Genomic DNA, 23,465 nt, shown 5'->3' on the forward strand with positions numbered 1-23,465 from the left:
ATAAATAAATTTAAAAGGTGAGTCTTAGAAAAAAGATAGATGGATGGATGTACCAGTTGATCTCCATGGCTAAAGCTAGCAGTCTTGACTCTTAAATTGTTATTCAGAGATTCAAATTGAAAACTTCCACGCCTCCTCAAAACTTTATACTTAATTAGGATAAGACAATTTGACTAAAAGGACAGAAAACAATCTAATTAGAATAATGAAAGTTTTTAAGGTTGGCCATACCATATTTTATTGTATATGATTTGATGTCGGAAGTGTCTCTTTTAATAAATACTGATTTACTTAATGCTTTGTTTAAAATACAATAATTTTCCAAGATTGCTTTGACTATCTTCCAGCCTGTGGAGAAACTCCAGAACAGATTCGAGCACCGAGTGGGATAATCACAAGCCCAGGCTGGCCTTCCGAATATCCTGCCAGAATCAACTGTAGCTGGTTCATAAGGGCAAACCCAGGGGAAATCATTACTATAAGGTAATTCTGATACCTCCGTGTATTACTGTATATTTTATTACAAGATATAAATTCACTTTCCAAGTATCATCGCTCAACATGCAGTAGTATAAAAAGATGATTTTTAGAAAATATAATAAATTCTATTTATCACTATCATCTCGCGGGGAGGAATAACTGCCCATTCTTCCTATTCTATTAGGGCATGTGTTTTGAATATTTTCTAATGGTGGTAATGAATTTATACTGAGCCATCTGTATTCTTCTAGGCCATCTTTTAACAAAAGCTACACATTTGCTGAATAGTTTATTAGAATCAAGAGTGTAATCTTTGGCAATGAGACAAATAAACAGACTTACTAATCCTCTTGGAGATCTAGCCCATAATCTTGGTCTTGAAAGTAGAGTCCTCTACCTTAATGAATTAAAACATATTTGTAGACTATGCCTGTGTATATGTTATGTGTGTATAAAACTTGAAATAAGCTGATGATGGATAAATACTGTGTTTAGAAAAAGCTCATTTTTGTAACAATGAGACAATAGATCATTTGTTAAAAATACAAGATGAAAGATAATCCTAGGGAAAATAACCGTAAATTTAAAATCCTAAGAATAAATAAGATATAAATAAGGAAAATTAAGTGTATTCTAAAGACATTTAAAATTGTAGAGAAATACTGTGGGAATAAGATACTAAGAAGGAAATACCCAGTAAAACCAGTTATTGCTTCTTTAAGGAAATTATATCGGGGTTATTAGGGGAAAAAATTTACCTGAAGGGGAGAAAAAAGTGTACCTAAACAGAACTGTAACACAATTAAGAATGCCATTTCTATCACAGATATTGCAAAGGCATCTTTGGTGTTCTTTCATTATTTACATGTTTATGGATAAGAATCATGGAATGTTAGATTTAGAAGAGACCTCATAGATCATAGACACATATTCCTTCATTTTTACATTTAAAAAAAAGTGGGATTCTAAATTAAGCCTATGTTTGAACCTTTCCATCTTCCTTTTTTATTTTTATTTTTTTATTTTTTATTTTTTCCCCATCCCGATCCCCCCTCCCACCTCCCTCTCCACCCGATTCCTCTGGGTCTTCCCAGTGCACCAGGCCCGAGCACTTGTCTCATGCATCCCACCTGGGCTGGTGATCTGTTTCACTATAGATAATATACATGCTATTCTTTCGAAACATCCCACCCTCGCCTTCTCCCACAGAGTCCAAAAGTCTGCTCTGTACATCTGTGTCTCTTTTTCTGTTTTGCATATAGGGTTATCATTACCATCTTTCTAAATTCCATATATATGTGTTGGTATGCTGTAATGTTCTTTATCTTTCTGGCTTACTTCACTCTGTATAATGGGCTCCAGTTTCATCCATCTCATTAGAACTGATTCAAATGAGTTCTTTTTAATGGCTGAGTAATATTCCATGGTGTATATGTACCACAGCTTCCTTATCCATTCATCTGCTGATGGGCATCTAGGTTGCTTCCATGTCCTGGCTATTATAAACAGTGCTGTGATGAACATTGGGGTACAGGTGTCTCTTTCAGATCTGGTTTCCTCAGTGTGTATGCCCAGAAGTGGGATTGCTGGGTCATATGGCAGTTCTATTTTCAGTTTTTTAAGGAATCTCCACACTGTTCTCCATAGTGGCTGTACTAGTTTGCATTCCCACCAACAGTGTAAGAGGGTTCCCTTTTCTCCACACCCTCTCCAGCATTTATTGCTTGTAGACTTTTGGATAGCAGCCATCCTGACTGGCGTGTAATGGTACCTCATTGTGGTTTTGATTTGCATTTCTCTGATAATGAGTTCATCTTCCTTTTTTATATTTATTAACGAATGAGAGGACCAGTCACTTGAGGAACACAGTTGTTGTCTATCCCCTTTTTTCTGTGGAAGCCATAAAACAGCAACATATGGTATGTTTTCCTTTGGTTCTCTTTGCCCTGAGCCATATCTTCTGGAACACTGAAGCTGAGCATCTGTGGAAGCAGTAACACTCCTCTGTGAGAAGTACGATTCCCTTGCCTGATGCATGGGTGGGATGTGCCATGAAAGTTACCCTTCTGCAACTGTACCAACATTGGAATCTGAACAATATGCCTGTTTTCTGCTACTTACAATATGACTTAAGTACAAATGTGTTTCCAAAGTAACATTTTACCATAGGGGTTCCAAATATTTTTTAAACATGAAGCTAGCATTTTTAGAGATTTTTTTTCTTTTAACCTAAAATTTCAACCCCAAATTGAATTTGCAGCCTACCAGCTCAGTTATGTAAAAATTGGCAATTCTTTCTAGCACAGAGGAGATGACATGGAATACTGCCATCTGGTTCTGATCATGTGTTGAATCCTTGAGATATCACAAAGCTACACTAAAAATCAAGCACAGTATTGAAATGCAGAGTATTAGAGGTGAACCCAACACACCTAAGGGAAGATTTCCTAAATTCTGAACCGAGTTAACAAATTTGGATTTACACAGCCAGTCTCACAAAATCAGAAAGTAATTTTAGTAATTGTCCTAGTTCTTACTGAAACCATTATCATAGTAATAACAAACTTTTAAAAGATGACATACTGACATAATATGCAAAGAAAGTCAAGTTTTACTTGTGAATATTGGTGTAATATCTTAAATAAATTGTTCAAAAGAAATTTATACCATAATCAAATGCAGTTCATTTAAACACACAAATTAGTCAATTTTAGGAAACATTAAATTAATTTACCATATAAGTCAGAGAAAAGGTGTATGATTATCTAGACACAGGTTTTAAAGCTTTTCGGTAAAATGAAAATCAACATGCATTCCTGAGTTTAAAATAATTCAAATATAGATAAAAGAAACTAAAATTACATACTATAAGCAAACAATACTTAGAACTCTCCTTGTAAAACTGGTTAAACTATTTAACCAGTTTATAAGCATTTTTATCCTTTCCCTGGAAATCTGCTAAAATTCACAAAGGCCACCTTATCCACCTTATCCTCGGTCTACCTTATCCTCTGTCCACCTTATCCACAGAGGATTGGTTTCTGATTCCCTGCTTGAAGTCAAGGACTAGGGTCAGGATATCTTGCTTAAGAAAGGAGGCTGAAGAAGACTTCTGCTAACCACTGCTTGAACTCTCATGGAGCTGAGAGCTTAGAGAGATAGGATGACATACCATAATAAATGGGAATTTTACTAAGTCCCTTACTGATTCTGTGACATGACTATAATACTGCTCTGAACTGCAACGTTGGGGCTGGTTTTAGAAAGGAGACCTAAATGGCGGAAGTTACAGAGCAGATGCTGTGGGGGAATATAAGGAGAAAAAAATTAAAAACAGCACCAAAAATCCTCCTCAGAAGCTTGCAACCCAAAATTTCTAGAATGTATGAAAAAATTTAATATTAAGCAAAACAGCCAACAAAATCAAACTGTTAGTCACTCAGTCGTGTCCGACTCTTTGTGACCCTTTTGGACTATAGCCCACCAGGCTCCTCTGTCCATAGAATTCTCCAGGCAAGAATACTGGAGTGGGTAGCCGTTCCCTTCTCACAGGGATCAAACCTGCATCTCCTGCATTGCCGGCAGATTCTTTGCCATCTCAGCCACCAGGGAAGCAAGTTGGAACACAGATTTACTACAAACGTTATACACTTTACTATACTGGGGTTTTTTTCCTTAACCTTCTTTATGCCATGAGCACTTTGATAGTTTGGTGAAACCTATAAATCCATTCCCAGAATATTTTTAAATGTATAGAGTAAAACACATAGCGTTACAAAAGAAACCAGTTATTCCTGAAACACAGCTATCAGATATTTTTACAAACGCATATATGTTTATTAACAATTACTGAGCAAGCCATGCTTTTAACAGTTACTATAATTTCAGAATGGTTTTGAGTGTAAGTAGTTACTCTAGATATCTACTAAAACTGAAATGTAATATGAAATTTTCTATGATTTCCACTGGTGACAGTGTGAGAAGCATTATAAAAACTATTCATAGTATGTTTATTTCATAAGTGAAGCAATGTTAATGAAATGTTAAATTTCAGTTACAGATGGGTGAAAATAAAATTGTTGATTTTTCTACAGAATTTGAAAATTTGAGAGGGGATTAGAAACACTGAATACTTGTAGTTGGACTTTATTAGACCAAAGCATCCCTGGTGGCTCAGTGGTAAAGAATCCACCTACCAATGCAGGAGACGTGGGTTTGATCCGGGGTCAGAAAGATCCTCTGGAGAAGGGACTAGCAACCTGTTCCAGTATTCTTGCCTGGGAAATCCCATGGACAGAGAAGCCTGGCAGGCTACAGTCCATGGAGTTGTAAAAGAATGGGACATGACTTAGCAGCTAAACAACAACAAAGACCAAAGCAGAGGGAAAGAAACTTTTTTAAAAAGCCTATTAATATAGAAGAATACAGGAAAATGAGAAAACCCTATCCCCACCCCAAATAGAATTAAAAAAAAAAAAAACAGAATCTCACTTAACATTTAGAAGATAGACTATCCAGTCAGGTTTATATTGGTTAACTGGTATGATCCTTCTCTAATGGGCTTACAGGAACATACCTAAAAGAGTACCAATACAGGAAATCTAAATAAGGAAACAGGAAAAGATAAACTATGAAATACTGATCAGAAGAGAGCTAGTGTAGGAGAGTTGACATCAGCTGTAATTGACTTCAAAACAAAATATTAGTAACAAATGGAAGATATAATCGTGGTTAGATGTTATGTAGCTAATAACGCAGCCTAAAACCAAGCAAAAGCAAACTGTAGGGAATTACCAAGCAAATCTGACCAAGTTTTATTAGTTCACAATTACAGTGGAAGTTTGTAAACATATTTGTTATCTGAATTTAAACAGGAAAACAGTAAGTAAAAATAGAGAAATTTTGATACTGATGCAGTAGACACATATATCACGTATGTGTGTGATTTTTATACCTATCTCAGTGGATAGAGAATGCACATTCCTTTTAATGACATGTGCAACATTTATTTAAAAATTAATTATACATTAAATAACAAAGGAATTCTCATTGTATTTCCAGACTTTACATCATTCAGATTGTGTTCTCTGACCATAACACAGTTAAATTGGAAAACAATTAAAAAGCCCATATGTTCAGAAACGTATTCCTAAATAACAACTGCACCAAAGATGGAAGGCACAGTGGAACTCAAAATATTTTTAGATACCCGTAATGAAAATATTGAATATTAAAACTGTTGAACTACATTGAAACAGCAGTTAGTGAAAAATTTACAACTTTAATGCATTGAATTAAAAATTAATGCATAGAAAGTAAAGTGGAAAATATATTAGCTCAGCATTTTCTCAAGAGTTTAGAATAAAAACTACAGGGTAAATCTTTATTTATCAGAAAATAATTAAACAGAAAAAAATGAATTAAAATTAAACAAAAAAATCTCTATTTATCAGAAGATAATTAAACAGAAAAAGAAATAACCAAAAACTGGTTTTCTGAAAAACTGAGGAAAATAAACAAAGATCTCAAGGCAAGAGTAAAGAAAAAAAATAGAAAAATAAGAACAAAAATGTCTATAGTTATAAATACAATACTTTTACTGCTTGTACTTGAACCCTCAGTCAATACAACATTCCAACAAATAGAGACGAGTGATATTAAAAAAATGAAAAGGAAGAGGTAAAACTCTTATTTGCCAGTATTATACTTACCTACAAAGAAAACCCAAACAAATTTAGACCATAGATAACGAAAATTTAAACAGTTGTGTGAAAGTACTATGTAAAGATTTGCCGTGATAAATTTTACTTTCAAGGGCAAATGACTTCTAAGAAAATTTAAATTACCAAAATTGACTTACTGAAAGTTTAGGAAAAGCTGATTAAACCAAAAAGCATGAAGAAATTGAAAATCTCTACCCTAAGTCGTCTGTCCTGTGAAGAAGCACAAGGTGCAGATTTGTAAACAATCTGTTACATAAACTATTACAAAGCATAAAAAAAGAAAAACTGAAAACTATTTCTACTTATGAAAAGTGAAAGTGAAGTCGCTCAGGCATGTCTGACTCTTTGTGACCCCATGGGCTGTAGCCTACCGGGCTTCTCTGTCCATGGGATTTTTCAGGCAAGAATAGTGGAGTGGGTTGCCATTTCCTTCTTCAGGAGATCTTCCTGACCCAGGGATTGAACCCAGGTCTCCTATATCGTGGGCAGACACTTTACCGTCTGAGCCACCAGGGAAGTAAATTTTCTACTTATAAATGTGTTTTAAGCACCGTAAATGAATATTGGAAAACCAAATCCTCAATAGTGTATACATGAAGAGACAACTACTGATTATTTCTTTTGTTCTGAATCAGGTCCCTGATTTCATGAATCTTAAACATTTTAGCTGATTAAAAGTTGGGAGTTCCCTGATGGCTTAGTGGTTAGAATTCCAGGCTTTCCCTGCCATGACCCAGGTTCAATCCCTGGTCAGGGAACTGAGATTCCACAAGCCAGCATAAACATTAGGGGTACATATATCTTTCCTAACTAATGTTTTGTTTTCTTCCATAAATACCTAGGAGTGGAATTGTGGAATCATATGGTAGTTCTATTTTTAATTTTTTGAGGAACCTCCATACTGTTTTCCATATAGTTCCACCAACAGTGCACAAAGATGGTTCCCTTTTTTCCACATCCTGACCAACATGGCTTTGACAATTACCACTCTGACAGTTGTGAGGCGATATCTCATTGTGGTTTTGTGTTGCATTTCCCTGATGATTAGAAATGTTGAGCATCTTTTCATGTGCCTATTGGCCATCTGTATGTCTCCTTTGGAAAAATGTCTGTTCAGATTCTCTGCCCTTACTTTAATTGGGTTGTTTTTTGATACTGAGTTGTATGAGTTCTTTGTGTATTTTGAATGATTAACCCCTTATTGGACACATCATTTACAAATATCTTCTCCCATTCAGCACAGCCACTGTGGAAAACAGCACATACGTTCCTCAAAAAATGAAAAGTAGAACTTCCACACGGCTCTGCAGTTCCACTCTTCATACCCAAAGAAAATGAAAAAAATAATTTCAAAAGATGAATGCATCCCAGTGTTCATAACAACATTATTTATAGTAACCAAGATATGAAATACAGATAAATGGATAAAAAGGATGTGGGGTGTGTGTATGGTGGTGGAATATTTCTCAGCCATAAAAAAGAATGAAATTTTGCCATTTCCAACAGTGTGGATAGACCTACAGGATATTATGCTTAGTGAAATAAGTCAGACAGAGAAAGACAAATACTGTATATTTTTAGTTTATGTGGAATCTGAAAAATAAAACACATTAGTGAATATAACAAAACACAAACAGACTCACAGAGAACAAACTAGTGGTTACCAGTGGAGAGGGATAAGATAAGTGGAGGGCTATTGAGGTATAAACTACTAAGTATAAAATAAAAAAGTTACAAGGATATAATGTATATAGCACAGAGGAATATAGCCAATATGTAACAATAATTTTATATGGAATATAAGCTATAAAAATATCAAGTTACTGTGTTGTATCCCTGAAACTAATACAATGTTGTAAGTCAACCATACTCCAAAAAAAAAAAAAAAACCGTCTCATTAACAGATACCATTAAGAAAGTGAAAAGGCAACCCATGGATAGAGAAAATATTAGCAATACACATATCTAATAAAGTACTTGGATCCAGAACATAGAAAGAATTTCTATAGCTCAAACTTTTTTTAAAAGAACAAGAGACTTGGACACTTCAAAGAAGATATAAGAATAGCCAATAAGCACATGAAAAGATGTTCAACATCATTGATCTTTCAGGAAATGCACATAAAACAACCATGGGAGGTGCCATTTCATGCCCAGTAATGGCTGAAATTCAAAAGAATTTTAGCACCAACTAAATTTAGCATCAAATTTAGCACCACGGTTAGCACCGACTACTGGAGAGTGTGGGTGTGAGTGCTTGTACATATATATCTTGTGTAACATACATGCCTCAAAAAGGTACATGTTTAAAAGTGAAGGTGATAGTTGATTGGTTATGTCCAACTCTTCGTAACATTATGGACTGTAGCCTGCCAGGCTCCTCTGTCCATGGAATTCTCCAGGTAAGAATACTGGAGTGAGTAGCCATTACCTTCTCTAGGGAATCTTCCCAACCCAGGGATCAAAACTGAGTCTCCTGCATTGCAGGCAGATTCTTTACCATCCTAGCCACCAGGGAAGCCCCACATGTTCATAAAGAGTTCTTGAATAAGAACACATTTCACTGTACGAAGGCTATAACAATGCGATTCACAGGAAAAGAAATAGAAATATCTAATAAACATGGGAAAAGTGTTTCACTCTCAGTAAATAAGGAAATGGAGACTAGAACAATAAATTTATTTTATGCACCTAATTGGCAACAAATCTTTGGAAGTAAAATGTTTCCTTTTGCCAGAGTTGTAGGGTATAAGGTACTTTTTCACACACATTTGGTGGAATTGTGAGTTGGTATAAACATTTTCTCAATGCCACCATCAACTTTAAGAAGTGAAATTGTATACTTGGATCTAACAATTCTACTTCTAGAAAAATCTGTCCTACAGAAATACTTGCTCTTGTGTGTATGGAGAGAAAGCATTGTTCATAATAGTGAAAAACTGGAAGCAGTCAAAGTGTCAGCCTTTGTTCTAGTTACTCAGAATATTTAAAGAGGAAATAGCCTGGTGTAATAATATTCGGATAATTAACTTTGTCATCACTTGGCTTAAGGCAAAGGCAAGGAATCTCACTTTTTGGCTAATTTTGTATGTGCTTCTTATTTGACTGTTTTATCCTTTGCATACATGCTCAGTTCCTCAGCCATGTCTGACTTTTTGTGACCCTGTGGACTATAGCCCATCAGGCTCCTCTTTGCATTCTTCCCAGGCAAGAATACTGGAGTGGGTTGCCATTTCCTCCTCCAGGGGATCTTCCCAACCCAGGAATTGAACCCACGTCTCTAGCATCTCCAGCATTGGCAGGTGGATTCTTTACCACAGAGTCACTTGGGAAGCCCTTTCTTTTGGCGGGGGGGCGGGGGGGGGGGCTTTATTTGTGCCCGTGTTTTACGAGCTATAAGATAACATTTGGCTATAAATCATTTATGTAGAAAAGTATTCCCAAACTCAGGGACTTTTCACTGAGGTTTTTGTTTGTTCATTTTTAACTTCTTTACTTGGCTCAGGTTTGTGCTATTTACTCTCCTGAAAATGTAAGCTATAAACTTTTCATTAAGCAAGCAGATGAACCAGTCTAATCTAAGGGAAGGCTGACTTCCTCTGTGTCTTTTAGTCCATTGAATTATGGAGTGGTGTTTCTGGTCCAAACAGAGAACAATTTAGAGTATTAGAAACTAGAAGTGGTCCTTCCTAAAGACATACAGGGAAGAGAAAAAGGTGCCGGTGCCAACTATCTCCTGTTTTTTAACATTATTTTGGAGCTTTGTGTTACTTATGAAGAAGTATTATTCTGGAATCTGGGAAAGAGATATAAATATTAGGAACACAGAAGTATTATTGTTAATATTTTTTGATGATAAAGTTGTGTACTAAGAAGAGCCAGGAGAATCAGTGAATATTTAGAGGCTTATAATAAAGTTCTCAGTTATTTTTATTTTGTTGTTTTTTTTTTAAATGAAATTTTTTTTCCAAAATTTCCTTTCAACAGCCTTTTCTGACTTTTTATTTGTAGTTTTCAGGATTTTGACATTCAAGGGTCCAGAAGATGCAGTTTGGACTGGTTGACAATAGAAACATATAAGAATATTGAAAGCTACAGAGCCTGTGGTTCCACAATCCCACCGCCGTACATTTCTTCCCAAGACCACGTCTGGATCAGGTTCCATTCCGATGACAGTATCTCTAGGAAGGGTTTCAGGCTGGCATACTTTTCAGGTGTGTTTTTATATAAGAAGAAAGGTATGGAACAGAATTCTATCATATTAACTCCTCAGTCACTTCAGGACTTGCCTTCTAAACAATGTCCATTTTATTGTGACTAAATACCAAGACAGCTGAGATTGAGGAATTCGAGGTGAAAGGTTCAGGTGCCCTAGAGTTAGGTCTCCAAAAGGCATTTTGTATAATCCTAATAAAATGGTTAATTTTACACACTAAAGTCAGTCTTTTAAAATATTTTGAATATATTTATTTTAAAAGGAACTTTTTTCCCCTCAAGTGTTCACTCATATCCTGCATGTTACTTCAGAATGTATTTTTATGTGTGTTACCATTATCTTTACAAAGAAAAGATATTATCTTTTCAAAGAAAAGACACAATCAATTTTACTTTCATAGTTTGTAGTATCAGAAGTCTTCTTTTGCTAGTTCTTAAACTTTATCTGAATAGTGTGACCAGACCATAAAAATATGAAGAACTCAGAGCATTAGAGTCCCGTAAATTTTTGCTAAAAATAATTTTACGTTTTTCTGAAATTAACATGGTCACCTTTAGCAACATATGCTACTTTTTCTCTTTTTTATTAAAAGCACATCTTTGTAATAATTACTTAGATTCTGAAGCATTTTCTGTCACCTATTTGCCGGTAAATAGGTTGTTGATGGAGAGGAAAGCCTTTGGCTGACATCATCAGTATGGACTATAGGATTCTAACGTTTAGTTTTCTTTCCCTATCTCATTCTTGATATATATTTAGAATAGTCTACTAAAACAATTAGAATTCTATGAATATTTCAGTTCTTTTCTCTCTCCTTCTCTTACTCTTGAGTCTAGATAATGGACTTGCAAGATATTGTGTATATGTACATATATATATATATATATATATAAATAGAAAAAATATTAAAATGGATTTGAAAAGGTGATTATTATGGAGTTTTTCTTCATTTCAAAATGTTTATTCAGTAGGGTATTTAAAATTCTTAGGCAATATATCCTGGCTCATATATCTTACATCACTTTACTAAATGTTCTGTAGCAAAGCAGCTTCCGCAAAAACAGAATCGGTCCTTTATCTTTAGATCAGTTGTAGAGATCTTCATGGAACAAATCATAAGTATTACTTAATTAAAGTTTTGAGTAATCAGTAAGCCAACATTAATTAAATTTTTTGCTTAAGCCCAACTATCACCTGAGCTAATTAACATTTATGATAAAAATACCACTTGCTGTTACATATCCTTTAAAGAATATGTTTTTTTTCCCTCCTTACCTCTCCATCTCCCTCCTCACACTGACCTCCCAGGGAAATCTGAAGAACCAAACTGTGCTTGTGACCAGTTTCGCTGTGGAAATGGAAAGTGTATACCAGCAGCCTGGAAATGCAACAACATGGATGAATGCGGAGACAGTTCTGATGAAGAGATCTGTGCCAGAGAAGCGAATCCTCCAACATCTGCCTCCTTCCAGCCCTGTGCTTACAACCAGTTCCAGTGTCTGTCTCGGTTTACCAAAGTCTACACCTGCCTTCCCGAGTCTTTAAAATGCGACGGCAACATTGACTGCCTTGACCTCGGAGATGAGATCGACTGTGATGTGCCCACATGTGGGCAGTGGTTAAAATATTTTTATGGTACTTTTAATTCTCCCAATTATCCAGACTTTTATCCTCCCGGAAGCAATTGCACCTGGTTAATAGACACTGGTGATCACCGCAAAGTCATCTTACGCTTCACAGACTTTAAACTTGATGGTACTGGTTATGGTGATTATGTCAAAATATACGATGGATTAGAGGAGAATCCGCACAAGCTTCTGCGTGTGTTGACCGCTTTTGATTCTCACGCGCCTCTCACTGTCGTGTCTTCGTCTGGACAGATAAGGGTCCATTTCTGCGCCGATAAAGTCAACGCGGCCCGGGGCTTTAACGCCACTTACCAGGTGGATGGCTTCTGCCTGCCGTGGGAGATCCCCTGCGGAGGGAACTGGGGCTGCTACACCGAGCCGCAGCGCTGTGACGGCTACTGGCACTGCCCGAACGGCAGGGACGAGGCCAACTGCACCGCCTGCCAGAGGGACGAGTTCCCGTGCTCCCGCAACGGCGTCTGCTACCCGCGCTCCGACCGCTGCAACTACCAGAACCACTGCCCCAACGGCTCCGACGAGAAGAACTGCTTTTTTTGCCAGCCAGGAAACTTTCACTGTAAAAACAACCGGTGCGTGTTTGAAAGCTGGGTGTGTGACTCTCAGGACGACTGCGGCGACGGCAGCGACGAGGAGAACTGCCCCGTGATCGTGCCGACCCGGGTCATCACCGCCGCCGTCATCGGGAGCCTCATCTGCGGCCTGCTGCTGGTCATTGCCTTGGGGTGCACCTGTAAGCTCTATTCTCTGAGAATGTTTGAACGAAGGTCAGTATCGAGACAGAGCTATGGGGGTGCGTGCTCTGTACAGTAAAAACATGGCCCAGATATTTGCAACAGTTTTTAAGGAGATGAGCAATATATTTTTGTTACACTATTGGAGACAGAGCTACATATTGTCTGTGATTTATAAAATTACTATGAAAAGCGTATGACTCAAAAGGTTAATAAGCGCATTAAAAAAACAAACACTTAAGAGTTAGGAGGTGAGAAAAGGCAGTCTGTATTCAGTTACTGTTTTCAGATTAACATTTTTTCATAGGAATTTTTCAAGCTGTAATTCTTGGTCGTAGTGCTTTGACCTGAGTTTTTATAAATATTAATTCAACAATTCCAGACATTTGAGAGTCTTCTATGTTCAAAGCAGTGTACGGGTGAATAGAGCAATGAGTAGGAGTGATCTCACAGGCAGTTTACAGTTAGGAGGAAGGGACTGGTGGGTAGGATCAAATGACAAAACATAAATGCTGTAATAGCTATAAAATAAAGTGATATGAAAGTCAGAGGATCTCAGTTAAGTAAGAAATGGTTCAGCATGAAAGGGTGGCCCTCAGGGAGAGCCGTCTTCCACGTGGCCGAGGAGAGACCTGGAGAAGTTGATGGCAGAGAGGTCTAGAAAGCTCCTGTGGAGACCATGACCATCAGCCTCAGGAGAGTTGCAAGTAATACGTACAACAAAGAAGTCATATACCAGACAGCCAAGAACAGATGCCCAGTATCACAACAACCATATGCTTCTTACTTGGCATAAGTGAGCATAAGTGACCAGAAATGTTTTACTACATTGCAACATAAAAGCAAGTAAGCAACATAAAGAGTGGTAAAGAACCCACCTGCAATGCAGGACAGTAAGAGACATGGGTTTGATCCCTGGGTAGGGAAGATGCCCTGAAGGAGAGCATGGCAGCCCACTCCAGTATTCTTGCCTGGAGAAGCCCCATGGACTGAGGAGCCTGGAGGGTTACAGTCCATAGAGTCGCAAAGAGTAGGACATGACTGGAGGGACTTAGTGCACACACACAACATAAGAGCACAGTGAAGACCAGAGGTCTTGAGTTTAAGAGCAAGTTACTCCAGAGTGGGTTTTGGCAACTCATTTCACTGTTTCCCTTACCTGAAAGGTAAATGTGTTGGACTTGATGAATAAAGTATCTTCTAAGAATATTCAGATACTTTCAGCTCAAGTCTCAAGCCCCTATGATCTCAGAAGTTTAAAGATCTAGTACTTTTATCTTTTACAGGGATATTTAATTTTTTAAAACTTAGTGATCCAGGCCCCTAGTGTAAAACCACATGAGGCTGGACTCCGCTTCACCTCTGTGTTCTCAGTGTGGGTAGTATAGATACTCACCAAACGTTGGCTGATTCTGCTTTACGAATGAACAAATATGTTAACATTCCGATTGTTTTCATTGTTGATAATTTAAAAATTACTATTTTGGCTTGCCCTTTTTTTTTTTTAAACTCCTTTCATCCCCCCGTTTCTCTCAAAGATCATTTGAAACACAGTTGTCCAGAGTGGAAGCAGAATTGTTAAGAAGAGAAGCTCCTCCCTCTTATGGACAATTGATCGCTCAGGGTTTAATTCCACCAGTTGAAGATTTTCCTGTTTGTTCACCTAATCAGGTATGTTACAATTTATCATTTCTGTTTCAGTACCTCTTAAAATGAAGTCTATACTTACGTGTAGTGGTGAAGGACCCTTGACTGTGTCAGAATTTTTGCAGTCGAGTCAAGAATTAAATAAATGGAAGATTTGAAATTATATAGTTGACTCCGGAACAATGTGGGGGTTAGGGGCATCAATGCTCCATGCAGGTTAAAATTCACATGTAACTTTATAGTTGAACTTCCCAGGTGGCCCAGTGGTAAAGAATCCACCTGCCAATGCAGGAGATGCAGTTTGATCCCTGGGTTGGGAAGATCCCCTGGAGAAGGAAATGGCAACCCACTCCAGTATTCTTGCTGGAAAATCCCATGGACAGAGGAGCCTGATGGGCTACAATCCATGGGGTCACAAGACAGCTGGACATGTCTGAGCAACTAAACAACTTTTTAGTCAGCCTTCTGTCTAGGGTTCAGCATCCACAAATTCAATCAACCTTAGATGATGTGGTGCTGTAGTATTTGCCATTGAAAAAAAAAAAAATCCGTAAATAAGTGCACCTAGGCAAGCCCATGTTGCTCAAGGGTCTACTCTAGTTGTTTCATTATATTTTAAGAAATTCAAAAGTATACTTTTCATTCTTCACTTCTTATTTGGTTACATGATTCTTAAGCACTTTAATGTTTAGGATGTGCGTTCAAACATGTCCGACTCTTTGCGACCGCATGGACGGTAACCCACCAGGCTTCTCTGTCCATGGGGTTCTCCAGGCAAGAATATTGGAGTGGGTTGCCATGCCCTCCTCCAGGGGATCTTCCCCACCCAGGGATTGAACCCGTGTCTCTTGTTTCCTGCGTTGGCAAGTGGGTTCTTTGCCACTAGCACCACCTGGGAAGCCCTAACGTTTAGAATAATTTAGTACGTCGAAATTCAGAAGTAAAGTCTGACAACTTATTTTCTACCTGAACTATTTTGAAGATTTAAGAGTAAATACTAAAGTTGATATGCTTAGAAATATATTAGTAATATGCAAGGTTAAAATAAGTCATTGAAATGAAGTTAATATTTCTATCTGCCTTGAGAGAAAACCTCTTCACAGCTGGATTTTACAGTGCTTAAAAATCCATATCATTTTCTTTAAATAGTGACTCTGTTTTTAAATTTTTTTAGTTTATTTGGAGTATAGCCAATTGACAATGGTATGAAAGTTTCAGGTGGACGGCAAAGGGATTCAACCATATATATTTATGTATCCATTCTCCCCCAAACTCCCCTCCCATGTAGTCATTCTTTATTAATGTTGCTGAATTCTTTAAATTTTTGTTAGCAATTTTTTAAATTGAAATGTAGTTTATTTACAGTGTTGTCTTAAGTTTCCAGTATACAGCAAAGTGATTCAGTTATATATATAGTTATATACATTCTTTTTCATATTTTTTTCTGTAATTAGTTCCCGGCAATTTCTTTTTCAATTCTTAAAGTTGTGCCAGGGTTCATAAGGCCATAAAGGTTTATACATTTAAAATGTAAATTCATCATGAAATAATTCTAAAAACTGTTCCTAGTATCAGAATTAAGAAAAATTGTTAGACATTGTTTTCCCACTGGTTGAAAGTGAAAGTCGCTCAGTCGTGTCTGACTCTTTTTGATTCCATGGATAGTCCATGGAATTCTCCAGGCCAGAATACTGGAGTGGGTAGCTGTTTCCTTCTCCAGGGGATCGTCCCAGCCCAGGGATCGAACCAATACAGGTCTCCTGTATTGCAGGTGGATTCTTTCCCAGCTGAGCCACCAGAGAAGCCCAGTGATTAATTCTGTTCAAAATTAAAGTCCATTTCCTTTTTGGTAAATGAGATTTCTGATTGCAATCTGTCACCTTATTTGAGTCTTTTTAGGAAATCTTTGTGAGAATTTATAGTTTTAAAACATTTCTCTGAATATAATTTGCTAAGTAAATAATTCAGAATTTCCACTGGTTAAAATTTTGTGTGCAACATAGGAAGAACCTACATTATGGCTTTTTCATAATATATTGTTGGTCCTGCCATGGGGAAGGGTTCTTTTTAGGTAGGAATTCAGAGGATGGTTAATTCCATGCACCCCGTCTACCATCTGTCACCCACCACTGGTATACCCTGAGGGTACCTTCAAGAGTTTAGTCTACTGTGAGTTAGGCATGGAGCATTGTCCACATATGATAGCCCTCACTTCTAACACCAATTGTAACTGTAAGTTCAGGGGCTCCCAGAACCATCCTCCAGTTTGATAATTCACTGGAAAGCCTCAGAGCTCATTGAACGCTGTTATATACCATGGTGTAACTTTTATTGCTTGGAAAGGACCCAGATTAAATCAACCAAAGTAAGAGACATATAAAACAGGGTTCACGAGAGTACCAAACACAGCCCTTCCAATTGTCTTTTCCCCATAATCTCAGGACTGTGTAACTCTCTCAACACCAGTGAGTGACAATATGCATGAAACACTGCCATCTAGGGAAGCTCCCCCAAACTTGGTGTCCAAGGTTTTTATAAGAGCTCCATCACATAGGCACAATTCATCACACACGTGACTGATCCCGGCCTCTAGCTCTTCAGAGATTGACTGACTGCTGATTGAAAGCCCTCACCCTGCATCACATTTGTGTGGCTCAGAGCCTCCACCTAAAACACACTGTTACTCTCTGGCTGGCCCAAGGCTCCACGCAATGACACTTCTATCAGAGATGACATTCCAGGGATTGAGAGCTCTTCCCAGAAGTAAAGGGCAAAGGTCAGACTTCACTTTGGGTAAAGTTTAATTAACTCCCCATAACAGCTTTCATCTTGGGTTATAATTTCCCCTGAGAGAATTTTGATTCAAAAAAGTTTTAAAACAAAACATGTTTGTACATGTTTAGATTTTACTCAGTTAATGAGATTAAACTCTCAAGTTTGAAACTTTTGTTAATAAATTATCAAATATCTATATTAGTTTTTAAAAAGAATTATTTTCTGAATTACCGTCTCAATTCAAAATAGCGATCCTTTCTGAGGCATGCTTTCTTTCTTCTTCATAAACTGAAGAAGTATATGAAATTATTCCTAAAACAATCATGAGATCCCCTTGTAGAATTGAATTGGCAGTCATTTAATTAAACAGACTTTGAAACGAGTAGAGAACGTCCTATCACTGTGGCAGACTGGACTGTTAAAGTCGGCTCTGAAGGGTGCTGAAGGCGTTGTGGATCACACTGCCTAAGAGGGGAGGATAGCTGAAGAGCCTGAATTCCTTGCTGGATTTAATGACAGTGCTCACACAAAGCCTTAGAACTTGAATGCCAGATGAGGAGAACCAGATCTGTGGGGTTCATAGGGATGTGAACCACTTTTAGTTTATATTCTTAATTGGTGAAAAATCTTACTGGCATACTAAATTTATATCTGCTGATATTCAGATTTCTTATTGACAGTCTGTTCTTTATTAAAGCCAGACTATGAGATAATCCTGTGATAGTAGCTTCTTAGCTTTCTGTGAATTATATTTCAGGGATTATGTTCAAAAATTCTATATGGAAATCACAAATAAGTGCAGTACCAGTCACAGAGAGATGGAGAACATAGTATCACATTTTCTTATTCTCTTCCCTTCTTTTCTTGTGTGAGGAGGAGGGGCAAGAGTCATTCATTTTGGCAAATAGAAGCTGTATCTTCATTTGAAAGGGAGTATATCAATTTACCGTTGTTTCTTGGAAATACTGTGTTGTAAATACTAAATGCCAGATTGATGAAAGCTGTGTTTGTTTCAAGTTGGATTACTCCTTTTTATAACCACTAGATGGAGCTAAAGACTGTTTTTATAACAGTAGCTTGTTGGGTTTTGGTTTTTATTTTTTAATAATTCTGATAGTCATTCATCTACAAAAAAAAAAGAGTAGGTTTTTCTTTCAGTTGAGCAATATGGTCACCTCCCAAGTGCACTAGTTAAAAATCATCAGTTTTCAAAGAATAAGGTTATATTTATGTTTAACATGACAATAAGACATAAATCTTTAAGATCGAGAAGAAACCTAAATGTCTCAGATACCATTGAATAGTGCTATAAACAAATTATTTTCTTTGACTTTCTGTTTTCTGGGCTGCATTACAAATATAATTCCTCTGTTTATGGTAATATAAATAAATTCTCAATATCTACTCATTCAATAAATCCTTGGTTTTGACCTTGTAAATCAAGTCTAATTTGTTCTGTTCTAAACAAACAGGTAAACAGCCTGGTTTTCACACTCCTGTAAGTCATTTAGAGAATTATGGTAGAGACTATTCTATGCTCATAGCTAAAGAAGTATCAAATAATTTCATTTTCATCCTTGGTACATTTCTAGGATTGTATTACTGTGTGAAGTTTTAAAACAAAATTGCTGTTGTGATTGACATTAAGTATCATTTTAAAGTTCATATATAAAGTATCAAGAAAATCTTAAACACAGTGAACAGTGGTTCCAGTTATAGGTTAGTTTCTGCAGTGGGATGAACCTGTATCAATGAGAGAATTTAATTTATCTTTCATAGACCCTAGCAATGAGTAATAGAATTTTTATCCACAACATAGTTTTAATACCTTGCTTTCAGCTGTCTTAAGATCTTTTTTTTTTTCAGGCGTCTGTTTTGGAAAACCTGAGGCTGGCTGTACGGTCTCAGCTTGGATTTACTTCCATCAGGCTTCCTATGGCAGGCAGATCCAGCAACATCTGGAACCGTATTTTTAATTTTGCAAGGTCACGCCATTCAGGGTCATTGGCTCTGGTCTCAGCAGATGGAGATGAGGTTGTCCCTAGCCAGAGTACCAGCAGAGAACCTGAAAGAAATCATACTCACAGAAGTCTGTTTTCCGTGGAGTCTGACGACACAGACACAGAAAATGAGAGGAGAGATACAGCAGGAGCATCGGGCGGGGTTGCAGCTCCTTTGCCCCAAAAAGTCCCTCCCACGACAGCTGTAGAAGCAGCAGTGGGAGCGAGTGGAAGTTCCACCACTCAGAGCACCCGAGGGGGTCACACAGAGACCGGACGGGATGTGACCGCCGTGGAGCCCCGCAGTGTGAGTCCAGCACGGCACCAGCTCACAAGTGCGCTCAGTCGAATGACTCAGGGGCTGCGTTGGGTACGTTTTACATTAGGGCGATCAAGCTCCGTGAGTCAGAACCAGAGCCCTTTGAGACAACTTGATAATGGGGTAAATGGAAGAGAAGAAGATGATGATGTCGAGATGCTAATTCCAGTTTCTGAAGGAGCTTCAGACTTCGATGTGAATGACTGCTCCAGGCCCCTTCTTGGTCTTACATCCGATCAAGGGCAAGGGTTCAGACAACCACACAGTGGAACAAACCCTGGAGTGAGGCCAAGTAGTCGTGATGGCCCTTGTGAGCGCTGTGGTATCGTCCACACTGCCCAGATCCCGGACTCTTGCTTAGAAGCAACGCTGAAAACTGAAACGAGTGATGATGAGGCTTTGTTACTTTGTTAGGTACGATCCCATCAGGGAGCTTGGATACAAGTTGGAGCAATATCCATTCATTGTTTTGTAACTTTACAATTAAACTAGTTTTCATTTAAAAAGAAAAGAAAAAGATGCAGGGCGATTTCTTATTATCATATGTTAGCCTGCATGGTTAAATTAAACAACTGTAACTCTATGAACTTTAGAGTTTACTATTTTAGCAGCTAAAAATGCATTATGTATTCAGATTGTTCAGTAATGTTTTTCCATTTGTTTCTAATTGTTTTCATTCCGGTACTGTGGTTAGCAGTAGAGATATGGCTGCTGAAACTCATTTGACTGTCAGTTTATCTATCCTATGTTAAAATATTTTTTTGTTCAGAATAATACCTTCTTTTAATTAAACCCTTTATGCTTTTGCCAACACATCTTGTAAGTTAATATACTAGATGTTAAGGTTGTTAATATAAAAAGTAAAAATTCCTTATACTCATCTATTTTTATTTATATAACATTAACATTTGTCTAGGCATTATTGGATTTCATCATAACATGAGCTTGTCAAAGGGAAAAAAAAAACTTTGTCTAAAATGTTTTCTCTTATGTTTGACATGCAATGATGTGAAATTTAGATAGTTAGATAAATTAATGGCAAAAAACAAAACTCTTTTATAGGTTTTCTAATGTTGACTTTAATACTCTAATATGGTACAAACCAAATGGTAAAAATCCCAAGTCATTTCTCTTTCATCTCTATTTAAGGACAAAATTAAGCAGATGAAGATATTCTACTATGCATTAAATCTTGAACTTTATGTGTACAAAAACTCTACAAGTTCCAACTGGTAATGTTTTTCCCTGATACTGGGTTATGCTTGTATTAGACCCTAGGGGATTTGCACTAAAATCATATTAAGGTCTCAGATGAATTTAGTGCAGAAGCACCTTCACTTTAAATACTATTATTTGCTATCATGATGACTATATTTCCATAGCTTTTTGGGGGGGTGAGGGGGCATTTTTATTACAACTTAAGGTTGCTTTGCTGGTTTCATATTTATTTGTTGTATTTAAAGACTGCATTCTTGTAAGAAAGTGATTTTTTTCAATATATTTTATTCATGAGGGGAGGACTGTGCTTCATGAAAAGCAAATTAAAAAGTCATTCAGATCACCTCCCTTTTTAAAGTAAAGTGAATTGCAAAACCGCGCATATTTTTTTATTGTCAATTCCCATTTATTTATTCTTTAGCTATCTCTTTTAGTAGCTTAATGATTGAGTATGAAAAATGTATTTGTGTGTGATTATTGCTATTTATTAAATTTTAAATACTTTGCTGAATGTCATTTTAAAGCATGTTTGAGGTCTTGTGTATTTGTCGTGTTATGCTGTCAGGAAGAACTGACTGAAATGTTTTAATATGTATCAAAAATTAAAATTACTTTTTTTGTATTGCCTCGAGGTACTTTTTAACTCAAAATTGATCTGTATTTTTGTTCATTTGGTGTATATACAAATTCAAGCAATGAAATATGCAGTATGTCTAGAAGAAAAATTAAAGGGAGATAGTCTTTCTTAACTCCCTTATCATAAAGTAGTAGCTTATACCAGTTCTCGAGGGTAAAAATCCCTAAGGATCTGAGTATTATTTTGCCTTTGAAAAAACTGACGTATCTTAGAAGATTCAGTAACTCTAGCAGTTTTCTTTTTATGTTATTTTCAGACATTTTAAACTCCTGTGCAATATTTTACTGTCAGAATTTGGGTTACCAGATTAACCTGTTTGGGTCCTGCTAATTATATGTTATTATGTATAGGTTTGTTTTTTTGTTTTTGTTTTCTGGCATGTGTTTTTAATTTCTTTGTTTAAATTAACTAATACATCTTCTTAGTTGAAACATTAAAAAAAATCAAGTCTGTCTCCTACTCCTGACACTCATCTTTTAGTTCCCTTTCAAAGAAAAAGGTACAAACACTACATTTTTGTGTACCCCCCAGAAATACCGTATACCTACATAAATGTATCCATGTGTATAAATGCTGTATGATATAATACAAATTGTAACATGCATTCTTTTCTGCACTTCTTTTCAAAGGCAAGGTGTATCTACTACTGTTTGAATGTTAAAAGTAAAGATGAGTATTTGTTTTTTGACTTTTCACATTTAAACATTTGATCTGTCCTGAATTTAAGGCTCCACTTTTTTTTTCCTAGTAACTACCTAGTTACTGTAAGACTGTTCATTAAATCTATTCTTTCCTCACTTTTACAAATGACCCTTTTATCATATTGCAGATTTTCATATTGTGTAGATATGTTTCTAGACTCCCATTCCATTCTCTTCAGTTGACCTGCCTTTCTTTTTTTGTACCAGTCTTCCACTGCCTGGAGAATCCCATAGACAGAGGAGCCTGGTAGGCTACAGTCCACAGGGTCGCAGAGAGTCGGACACGACTGAGCGACTTCACTTTCACTTTCCACTGTTTTAATAACTAATTTTTTAAGTGTTCAAATATTCTTGCTTATTTTTCCAGTTGGTAACTTTAGAACCAGCCCTTGTGTTCCACCAAACAAACCCATAGAACTTTTTTTTTTTTGGACAGTTTTATAGATCAGCTTGGGTAAATTTGACATCATTATCATGTTAAAAATTCTGTCTAAACCATCCAAAAATGGCTCCCATTTGTTCAAGTCTTTTTGTTGTTTCCTTTGAAGATGCTTCACGTTTTACTTTACTGAGAACTTGTAATGTTCTTCAAGAGTTCTAAGAAATTTTATTTTTGTTACCATCATTAAGGAAGTCCTTTCAATTTATAATTTAGTCTTATTTTAGTATATACAAAAGGTAAAATGTTTTCTACTCAGCTACCAGACTCTGATTTTCTTATGGTTTCTAATAGTACTTCACTTAATATTTTTGTGTTTTCCAGTTATACAGTCATGTCTTCCAGTTTGCATACCTCTTTTTATGTCTTGCTTGCATTGTCTAGTATTTCTAGAATAATGTTAAAATATATTGGCTATAATGAACTGGGTTGCGATATATACATTTAATTAATCATATTAAGGAGTATCTGTTGACCCCTATTTTTTAAAAAAATTAGTCAAGATTGCATGTTGAATTTTATCACATGCCTTTTCATTTTCTATGGAGATGATCATATGATTTTTCTCCTTTGACCTTTTAATATGAATTTTATTAATATATTTTGTACCGTCCTTAAATTCCTGAAATAAACTCTACTTGACCATATGTATTATTCTTTCAATGTATTTCCAGATTATTTCATATTATATTTAGATTTGCATCTGTATTCATCAGTGCAATTAGTCATATGTGTGTGTGTGCATGCACCCTTGTGCACTACCTTTAAGAAGCTTTGTTATTGATTTTATGCTGGTAAATTGAAAATATTTTTCTTTCTTCTGAGTTCTGGAGCAGTTTGCATAACATTGGAATTTTCCTTAAGATTTCAGTGAAATTGTCTGGTGCTGGTCAATGTTTGGCAAATAGCTCTTTAACAACTCTTGGTATT

At 36.6% G+C, this 23,465-nt stretch overlaps 1 protein-coding gene across 2 annotated transcripts in view; it reads left to right on the top strand.

Moving 5' to 3' along the window:
- Positions 1 to 23,182, top strand: part of LRP12 (LDL receptor related protein 12) — an 88,618-nt gene extending 65,436 nt beyond the window's left edge. For both annotated transcript variants that reach the window (XM_043483160.1, XM_043483161.1), the window contains 5 exons: positions 348 to 483; positions 10,215 to 10,417; positions 11,728 to 12,832; positions 14,338 to 14,470; positions 19,088 to 23,182. In XM_043483160.1, coding sequence (XP_043339095.1) covers positions 348 to 483; positions 10,215 to 10,417; positions 11,728 to 12,832; positions 14,338 to 14,470; positions 19,088 to 19,954 — 2,444 coding nt within the window. In that variant the 3' untranslated portion in view covers positions 19,955 to 23,182. The remainder of the gene's footprint in view (positions 1 to 347; positions 484 to 10,214; positions 10,418 to 11,727; positions 12,833 to 14,337; positions 14,471 to 19,087) is intronic.
- Positions 23,183 to 23,465: the final 283 nt, after the last annotated feature.

The sequence above is a fragment of the Cervus canadensis genome, chromosome 12, assembly GCF_019320065.1.
Source record: "Cervus canadensis isolate Bull #8, Minnesota chromosome 12, ASM1932006v1, whole genome shotgun sequence".
NCBI lineage: Eukaryota > Metazoa > Chordata > Mammalia > Artiodactyla > Cervidae > Cervus > Cervus canadensis.